At 46.4% G+C, this 10,497-nt stretch overlaps 1 protein-coding gene across 2 annotated transcripts in view; it reads right to left on the reverse strand.

Moving 5' to 3' along the window:
* Positions 1–5,244: 5,244 nt before the first annotated feature.
* CX3CR1 (C-X3-C motif chemokine receptor 1) overlaps positions 5,245–10,497 on the reverse strand; it is a 24,614-nt gene continuing 19,361 nt past the window's right edge. For both annotated transcript variants that reach the window (XM_025194362.1, XM_006037878.3), the window contains one exon: positions 5,245–6,374. In XM_025194362.1, coding sequence (XP_025050147.1) covers positions 5,292–6,347 — 1,056 coding nt within the window. In that variant the 5' untranslated portion in view covers positions 6,348–6,374 and the 3' untranslated portion in view covers positions 5,245–5,291. The remainder of the gene's footprint in view (positions 6,375–10,497) is intronic.

Below are 10,497 nucleotides of genomic sequence, written 5' to 3' on the forward strand. Positions count from 1 at the left end.
GAACAGAATCCCTCTGAATCTGGCTGGGTGTCTAGTTGACACCCTCATGGGCCAGCATTCAGTTCATTAGGGTATGTCTGAGCCAAACTGGGTCAATCAGCCTGTGCAAGCTGATCCCCTTATGTGTCTCAAACTCAGCATGTCCCAATCTTTTGCCCTAACTGTCCTAGTAGTGGTAGTCTACTGATGAGCAGACCCCACAGTATTTCCGGGCTTCACAGTGATCTTTGGCTTAGGTAAAAGAAGCATTGCTGCACAGTGAGTAGGGAAGGGGAAGTAGAGAAGGAAAAATATACACAGTTACCACCAGTTTGACTATAAAAGTTATTTATTGCTAAGTATATGAAATGTATAATGGTACTAATAGTAATAGACATGCAGAGGAAAACAAACAAAAACAATTACAATATTACCCTGGTTTCATTGAGTATTTGGGGAAACCTAGCTCAAGCTTAACTAATACAATTCAGGTTTAGAAAGCTATGTCTAGAGAGAAAAACAAAAGAGAGAGAGAGAGCTGGGATCTCACCATTCCAAGGCACTCAGGTGATTTGTTGACAAGCAAAGTTCTCAGCACGATCCTTGAAGGGAGACGATCTGTTTCTCCCAGCTTCTTGAAAACAACAGTGAATGGTGTCAGAGAGATTTCTCCCTCTTGAAAGCACACTGTTTGCTACTTTTACGCTTTCTTATACCCTTACCTTAGCTTCTTCAAAGCATTCTTTTAATTGTGTAAATCAAGAGGGTCCCAAGTCATAATTGACAGGGAAAATCCTGTTATATAAACAGTTTGCATTTAAATGAATTACCTTTTTCAGTGACAAGGGGTTATCTGTTTGGAACATCTCAAAAAACACTGATTAACAACCAGGAAAAACATAAAGTTTTAAGATGTAACCAGACACCTAGGAGCCAGTTTGAAATTATTATGAATATACTTATTATGAATATACTTCTTTTTTTTCCTCCTGCATAGTTTGGCACTTCTTAAAGCAATATTGCCTTTAAAGAAGAAATAACTTTCCCTGGGAAAATGGACAGAGATAACTTATCTGTTTTTTGAACATTTAGGCTAAAATTTTCAAAATAATCTGGAGTATCTGGACACCCAATTCCCAGGGAATTCCCAGGGGAAGGGATCTTCTTAGATGGTCTAGCTATGCTTGCACTGTGAAGTCAGCATCAGTGTTTTGTATTTTACCTGTTGTGAATAAGCCTCAGTTTAGCATGATTCTCAGATTTTACTGTAATCTTTTAACAAACTTAAGGGGATTACTTGAAGTGTTCATAAACTTTGTGGGGAGGACTTCCACCAGTCGTCCCAGGAAAAGTATGACAGCATTTGGGTCAGGCTTCAACGGGCTGGATGCTGTGATGAACCCTTAACCATTGTTCAAATGTTGCCCATACCCACTCTGACTCGGGTTTTTTGCTTCAGCATTCCCTAACCTGGCAACTAAGTTTTAGTCAATCAAGTTTAAATAGGCCTCCCACAGTGGGACCGGGGAATGTATGGCCCAAGATGCCTAGTAAACTTTTCTTTTGCTTAGTTCTGGTTAGATGAGGTGTGTGCGTGTGTGTGTATGTGGTGGTGGGGAAATAGAAAAAGTCTGTTGTAAGTCCAGCAAACTGGGTGCCAGGCCTCCATTAGGAAGACAGAGCCGACAGGTAACAAATGGCAAGTTTAGGCTAATCATACCTAAATTTGATACTTGCAGATGCAGGTATCAAATTTAGGTGTGATTAGTTAAAGCACATTAACACATGTATAGACACAACCTGGCACTAATTTTAGTGCTGGGTCTGCCCAGCCACTAGGGGGCCACCCTGAGCCCAGCCCCAGGGCTCCTGGCTGGCTGCCCCTCCTCCCCAAGGGCTGGGCTGCTCCCTAGCTGCAAGGTAAAAAAGCCAGCAGAATTTTGTTCCCTGGGGCACACAAACCAGGAGCCTGGACAAGACTGCTGATCTGTGTGGGAGCCTAGCAGGCCCTGTGTGCCCCCCTGGACAGGCCACAAGCTGTCTCTGCCTGGTCTATGCTTCTCCAGAGCTCCTGCTTGCTGTACCCTTTGCCTAGCCCTGAGATCCACCCAGGGATGCTGCCTGGCTGTCTCTGTGAGCAGAGCCAGCTCTTTTCCCATCCTGCTACTCACCCCAAGCTGTCTCCTGTGCGTGCAGGTCCTGTGGTGAAGTGCCTCTGCTGTGCAGGTCCCAGTCCCTGGCCATGTCCCTGCTTTGTGTGCTGCTGACACCCCTCAAGGGCCAGCCACATAGGGACAGCCACATGGGGGCCCAGAGAGCTGGCGCAGGATGAGACTGTCATTTTCCTCCTCCCCATCAAGCCCCAGCCCTGACCACTTGTGCACACCCTTGCCATCTGCTACGACCCCCAGCTGGGAGGGGGTGCATGAGTTCATGACAGTCTTGGGCTGATGTGCAGAGGCAGTTTGTGTGGGGTGGGCACTTGATTGGGCCCAGGCCTGCCCAGCCAACTTATCATGGTCCTTGGGCACCTGTGCATGGCTGATCTCCAATCTGAGGCTGGGCAGTATACTGTCCCTGGTGCAGAGCATCCTATCTCTGAAATGTTGCAACCTCTCACAAAAGGCTTCTGTCTTCGAAGGGCCAACATCTGGATGTGGGAGAGAGGCCACCAGTGCCAGTGGGAATGTGGACTCTGGGGCACCGCCACCCACTGCTGAGGTGGTCTGGATGCGCTGGCTGCACCAGTGGAACACCAGGGACTGGATCCTCCTGCTCCAGTGGCAGGTGGTGAAGGAGCAGGAAGTGCAGGAGCAGGTGCAGGAGGCATGGGAGCAGAAATGGGAGGTGTGGGATCAGGCCTGGCAGGTGAAGGATGTTGCCCAAGCAGAGGCACAGGACTGGAGACAGTGGGACCACATGGAGGCCCTGGGGCAGGAGTGCCTGGAGCAGCTCTAGCAGCAGGGGGACACCAACCACCAGGCCATGGAGACCCTCCTGGGCCTGGTAGCCACGTACATGTCTCTCACTGTCTGGCTCCCTCCCAGACCTGTGCAGGGCCCCTGGGTACCACCCACTGCCCCACAGTAGACCCCCACCTGGCCCTGGGAGGAGGTCCTTGGGCATGTCCTGCCCACCAGACCCCTGGCTCGGTACCTGTCCTGGACCTGATGCCACCTACCTGGGCTCGGACCCACCACTCTTCCTTGTGCCATGCAGCCAAAGACTCGACCCTGCATGGATAGACCCACAGGGGAACATCCAGGGTGTGGTTTTCTGGGCACCTGTCTCAGGGCTCTGCTTCCTAGGCCCCCCTCCATGGCCCCCCACTCTGGGCTTGAAAACCCAAAATATTGTAAATAGTTTTCAATATGTACATAGTTTGCCTCTTGTAAGTGGGTTTTGTATTGTTGGAGGGTTGGGAGAGTGGTGGAGGGGCAGTGTTTGTTGAGGAGGGAGGGATGGGGTGGGAGGTGTGAAGGCAATAATGATTTTTTGTTTCACCAATGTGCATATCTTGAGAGTGGTGCTGGGGGTGGGCAGGTATTTAGGCGCATGTGGGCAGCAGGGAAGGCAGGCTGGAGATGGGAGTGAAGGAGGAGGGGGTTAGGCAGGGCCCCCTACAGCCAGTGCCCTGGCCCCCACTGGCAGGTGTGCAGCTGTCCTGGGGCCTGGGAGGGGGAGGGTGTGCCTGCTGGGGCCAGCAGAGCCAGCACCATGGCCAGCAGGAGTGTGAGTCACTGGTTGTTGCTGGCAGGGGCAGGTGCAGGGGCTGGGGCTGGAGCAGCTCTGGTGTGTGGAGACAGGGTGGGCAAAGAGAGAGATTCTGTGTACTGCCCCTCTACTGAGCACACGGCTCCTGGGCAGGGAAGGGGCTGGCCAGGGATCAGAGTTTCCCAAATGGCTGCCAGGTGCTGAAAGCTGACTCTGGCTTCAATATGACTGCCAAATGCTGGCAGCCATGTGGCTGGAGGTTGGAGCTCCCCTGTGTGAACACAGGGGCACATGGCAAGATTGGAGAGACTTGGGACTAACTTCAGTGCCACGTCCCTGCATGTGTAGACACCTGCCAAAAATTGCTTAATGTGCATTAGCTTGATGCGCATTAAATATAGTTGCACTTATTTGCACCCCTTGTTACATATAGCATGTACTGACATGCTATTTTTACTTCAACTGATACATTTTGCACACTTGAGTTTAGCAGATATCCAAATAAATTGGTATGTTTCAGAATCATATGTTTAAATGCACATTGTTTATTTTGTCAAGCCATGAATATTTGGTACAAACTCAGAAAGTGAGCTTATAACTGAATTGACAATGACGTATTGAACAAAACAAAACAATCCTATTTATTCTCACTTCTAGGTTTCCAAATGTGTCCTGTCATTTGTGTGTTAACCTGTTAGGCCTAAGTTCAGGAAAGGGATAAAGCATGTGTCTCAAGGTTCTATGTGCCTGATCTACAGCATAATGAAATCAATAGTAGGAAGATTATTTGGTTTTAGTGGGCTTTGAACAGACTTAATGGGATTCGAGGTCCACCTCTAAGCCCATCATCCTCATTTTTGCATGTTGGCCAATGCTAAACAGATTGTTGGCACTAACCAAATAATAGAAAGGACAATTTTTTTTTTCAAAAAGGCCTTTTATTAGGTAAGTGTTAACAAATAAAACACTTGTATCAATCAGCAAGAGGTAATCCAAAAATGCAAAATCACTCCCATTTGATTATTACATAACACTTAAACCAGGTTTGACCCCTCATGTAAGAACAGGCTGTTGTTTCATAGATCATACAGATGAGATATAAACAGACGCTTGTAAAAATGAACATGCTACTGTCTCCAAAACTGAAACGATAAAGTGTTTCAGTGCTCATGCTGTAGTCCAAGAGAAAACCAATGTGCCGTATATCAAATATTTTTCACTACTATCCATCTGTTGAACAGTTCACTTCCCCTGCAAGAGGTTTGTGTATACAGGCATAGTTATATACATGCACCTGAATGTATGTCCACACAGTCTTTTCATGTATGAATTTCTATCATATTATCTATTCCTATTTTTTTCTTTCTATTCCTAGCACAAGTTGCTGTTTTTCTCTCCATTTCCCCCTCAGAATTCAGATCCCATCCATTATTTTATAGTGCCATTAAAATGTTGACACTTATTGTTTTAAAATAATGAATGCTTAGGAAAAGAAATGCTCGTAAGTCAGTGGCAACCTCAAGTACTTTCACATGCTAAACCCGAGTGCTTGAATGATAACCTCTATCAAAGACATATTTATTTCTTAACAAAGTCCTTCACAGAACGAGCAAGGCACCTGGATCGCTGGTAATCTGGGTCTGGTTACTGCTTGGAATACTGTCTGGAGGGATACGTGAAGGGCCAGCTTGGTACCAGCTGCGGGGCCCACAGAAGCAAATGAATGAACAGCACTTTAGGCATAATGAGCAAAGATATTTCCTGAATTTTTCACCAGCAAAAGCATAGATAATTGGATTAAGACAGCAGTGACTGAATGCTAGGGTTTCAGTTGCATGCATGGCATAGTCTAAAACTATTGAATGGTCACATTTTGAAAAGAAGTTGAAATAGTTCTTTAAAGTGTCTAGAAAAATCAGTACATTGTATGGGGTCCAGAAGAGGAAAAACACAATCACCACCACTAAAATCAACTTGATAGCTCTAGTTTTTTTATGATTTTTGCAGGAAAGCAGTGTCCTGATGATCCCAAAGTAGCAGTAGCTCATGATACAGATTGGGATCAGAAACCCTATGACATTCATTTCTATGTTGCAAAAAATTGGCCAAATAATTTGGAGATCTTCTGGGTAATTCACGGTGCACTGTTCGTTTACCTTTTCAGTGAACACAAATTGTGGCACTGAGAATAATGCCGCTGCTATCCACACAAAAAGAGCAATAATACAGCCATGGCCGATTGTTCTGGATTTCAGAGAAAAAGTTACCTGAACTATAGCCAGATATCTATCTATACTTACAACTGTGATAAAAAACATGCCACCAAAGAAACCCACATAATAGAGTGAGGAAATGAGTTTGCAGAAAACAGTTCCAAGTGTCCATCCTTTTCTCACATAGAAAGCCCAAAATGGAAGAGAGATCACAAAGAAAAGGTCTGAGATAGCTAAGTTCAAGAGATAAATGTCAGCGGTACTCTTTTTATTGCCAGCCTTTAGGAAGGCAAAAACCACAAGGAGATTACCTACCAAGCCAAGGAGAAACACAATAGTGTAAAATACTGGCAAGAATACTTTTCCAAACGTTTGGATGTCCATTTTATTACAAACAAGAGAGTCTTCATCATAGAGAAATTCAGTTGTTGCATCAGTCATGATGAGTAATTTTCTTATGAAAACCTCCTATAAATGGGGAAAAATAGGCATCAGAGAGGGTAAATCCAGTAGTTTAAAAATTGCAGTAATAGGTGAGATGCAAACTGTTTTCCTGGAGACAATGTAGCAGGAATTGCATATAATTGTTGATGAGTGTGGCATGTAGGAACTATTGTGAATCTGACATCCAGAGATGTATAAGCAGTCCTGTTCATGGAAAATCAATTAAAAAAAATGGAGAGGAGGGGAAAGTTGATGTGTGGCTATGGCCTGCACAAAATGTGCGTTAGCTTAATAGGTTGGATCCTTCCTTTTTTTTTCTTTTTCTTTTTTTCAGTTATTTGTAATTTCTTTAGCAAACATGGAGTAAAAATATATAATGAAATATAATATTCTGCTAATATTATATTTCAAAACTGAAATAACAAAGAGTTATAAAATATAATATAATATTATATTTCAAAACTGCCTAACAAAGAGTGCTCTCTTGAAGCATATGATGAAGGGAAAATTATTGCTAGATGAACCTTTACACTTACTTGAGTTAAACCGGGATCTAAAGTGGCGAGACATACAGGTATCCTGGGATACACATACTCAGTAGACATGGACTCTAGTACCTAGTCATTAACAGTTTGTTTATGTCATTCGGAAGTTTATGACTCTTGTTTTGTAGTTACATTGGAGCGTTTTTTTGTTCTGGCTAGAAACTTCTGTCTTCTGTTTCAAGTTTAGAATTCCTCTTCCCCTAAAAATGTTACTTGAAATGCACCCATAAATTTAAAACTGTCTTCTGTGGTTTTGATACAGGAAGGAGGGCATGAGAAGAAGAGCAAGCAAAGGTCTCTCTTATTGCTGATAACTGTAGCTGTAGATGAAGAGTGGAGGAAGCAATATTAGTATTAAGCAGTACACGCCCAAAGCCTTTTACTGCAGCTCTATAGCAGGAGTCCTTCTCACATAAATAAGTGTGAATTTAGCTTGCAAGCAGATTGTATCCAGCTGTTACATCACAGGGCATTACAATACTGAAGTCTCTCTGAATTGACTCTAACAACTTGCACAGGGAGATGACCTTCCATAGAATCATAGAGAAGCAGGGCTGGAAGGGACCTCCATAGGTCATCTAGTCCTAAACCCTGTCTAAGGCAGGATTATCCCTATCCAAACCATCCTATGCAAATCCATGATGTAACCTCTTAGCAAAACTACATGGTTAACCTGACACAACAGAAGACATAACATCCTAACCTGTCCACTAACATCCTAAAGCAGGGGACTATGACAGCCAATGTCCTGCTTCTGTCAAAGTTGTTAATATGCCCTCAAGCGATCCCAGAAAGAGGCCCAAGTCCCCACTACAGAGGAAGGCAAAAAACCCCATAGTCCATACCAGTCTGGCCATAGGGTAAAATTCCTACCTGACCCCAAACCTGGGGATCGGTCTGAACCTGAGTGGAAGGGAAATACCCTTTAGTCAAAATTGCCAGCCTTGGAAGGCTTTAAAAAAACGCCTGACATAGGTAAGTAGGGAGCAGGGGAGGGGAAGTGGGTGGATCTTTATCAATAATAAATGGACCTGATAAAACTGAATCAAGCCGAGTTTGAATTTCGAGTCTTTCTGGCTTTTGTTCTCATTTCAAAAGAAGGTTATTCAAATCCAGGCTTTCATTCAAAATCAGTAGAGTTACTGCTGAGAAGCTGAAGACAGGCTTTTTACCATTTGATTTTTCTATGGTTTTCCAATGTTCACTCCAAGTGAAACAACAGTAAAAGCTAGACCAGGGATCAACAATGTTTTTGGACAGGGTGCCAAAAATGCCACAACCTTAATTTGTAAGATGTTGGAATGCCGGGGCAGACAGCAGGAGATCCATGAGGGGCCCAATCCTTGTTGTGGCAGTGCAGCCCCAGGTCCTTCCCCAAGGTCTGCTCCAAGGCAAAATGTCTTTGCATGTCATGCTATGACACACATGCCATGCTATGACACACATGCCACGCTATGACACACATGCTGAGGGCTGCCTATCCCTGAGCTAGAGTTCTATTTCAGGTATTCTCATTCCAGAGCTAGTTTCACACCCTGCTGAGACAGTCTATGTAACAGCCAGAGATTTTACCCCTAAGGATTTTCATCCATCTTTGCACAAGGAGGGCGCATCCACACATGCAGGCATATGCGTTTGCATCAGCTCAAATAGCAGCAGCACAAATTTGTGCTGGAGATTTGTTCCTCAGCACATGTGCCTGAACATGCACCTTGGTGTGGGGCAAATTGTACCACTTGGGGCAAACTGACCCTGCCCACCTCCTCCTGCATCTTCAGCCAGGGGAGCTAGAGGCTGGGGCAGCGCCCCCGGCGGGCCCCCCGCGGGGGGGGGGGGGAGCCGTATAAAAGCTGCTCTGGAGAGCAGGTCAGGGCTACTTGACCTCATGAGTTTCTGAGGCCTGACCAGTTGGTATCTGGGAACACCAGCCCCTTGTGCTAACTGAACTGCTGAAGCAGCCCTAATTTAGAGTGGCCCCTGTACTCTCTACCCACTGCAGCAGTCTGTCAGTGGGGGCTGTTGCCTGGCTGTGACCTGCTGCCACCTGCAATAGCATCTGCCCCCTTGGTCCTGCAGCCCCATGGCTGCATGCCTGCCAGACTCAGATGGGGACCACATGGCTACATGGGCTGTGGAATGGGCACTGTAGCAGAGCCTCCTGTGCCTCTTGGCCAGCTGCCAGTGGGCCATAGCTGCACAGTTCTCTCACCAGGATGTAGAGACAGCCAGCCCTTACTGTTCTGCTCCCTGCACCGGTGCCCAGACCCCAGCAACCCCATGCCATTCTTGGGAAGTCCTCAACTGGGCTGGACAAACCCATTCCCTTCCAGGCTGGCCTCCCCCTGTACAGGCTGCTTTAGTGGGGGACAGGGGGGCTCTAAGCTCGGCTCTGGTGGCTGCTTCTACCCAGAGCACTCCCCCATCCCCCAACCCCATATCTCTCTTTCATACATACCCCAGCTGCCACTTTCACCCCTCCCCTCAGCCCATCACACCCGCCAAGTGGTTCCTGGGACCAGGAGGCCCACCAGGCCAGGGCCACATGTTCCAGAACTGGTGTGGTCATGCGACAGGCATGCACTGTAACAGTTACCTCTGCAGCCATGGCTCCCACCAGTAGGTATTGTCCCATCTGGTGGCTGGGCATGCAGAGTGTGAGATTTGTGGCAGGGGTGGGAAAGAGGTGTGGGGGAGGTTTAGGGGGTTGTGGGTGGGTGTAGGGATGGGTGTGGGATTTGTGGATGGGGTTTGTGGTGGGAGAGTGAGGTGTGGGGGGGTGTGGGGTTTGTGGGTGAGTATGTGGGTGGGGGGGTTGTGGGTATTAGGCTTGTGAGTGGATTGTGAGGGGTTTGTGGGTGCAGGGTTTGTAAGTGGGTATGCAGTATTGCGAACTCTCATGATTTTTGACATTGTTCTTAAAGTCTAAATTTCAGCAATGTGAAAAGCTTAGCTCATTTATATATCTATATATATATCTCTCTCTATATATAGATATATAAAATTTTATATATCTATAAATATATATATAAAAGAAAGCTAAATTTTTCACATTCCCAAAGTGTAGACTTTAAGAACAATGCCAAAAATCATGAGAGTTGGCAATACTGGGTATGTGGGGTTTGTGGGAGGGTTGTGGGAGGGCCCATTACATGCCCACCCACCCGGCAGCAGTGGATTGTTGGGGCACCCATAGCCTACTGCAGGCAGAATCCCCCAGCGACATGTAAAACCGCCTGAGACCCAGGGGTTACACGTTGTGCATGAAGTTGGCCCAGTCTGCTGGTGCGCACCTTCACATAGGACTGGGTTGAGGGGAAACCAGCATATGCTGAGGGGAAACCAGCACGGGTTCGTGGCAGGCAGATCGTGTCTGACCAATCTAGTTTCTTTTTATGACCAGGTTACGAAATGCCTGGACACAGGAGGAGGGGTGGATGTCGTATACTTAGACTTCAGGAAGGCCTTCGATACAGTATCCCACCCCATACTGGTGAACAAGTTAAGAGGCTGTGACTTGGATGACTACACAGTACAGTGGGTGGCAAATTGGCTAGAGGGTCGTACCCAAAGAGTCGTGGTGGATGGGTCGGTTTCGACCTGGA

The sequence above is a fragment of the Alligator sinensis genome, unplaced genomic scaffold (genome assembly GCF_000455745.1).
Source record: "Alligator sinensis unplaced genomic scaffold, ASM45574v1 scaffold1118_2, whole genome shotgun sequence".
In the NCBI taxonomy this organism is placed as follows: domain Eukaryota; kingdom Metazoa; phylum Chordata; order Crocodylia; family Alligatoridae; genus Alligator; species Alligator sinensis.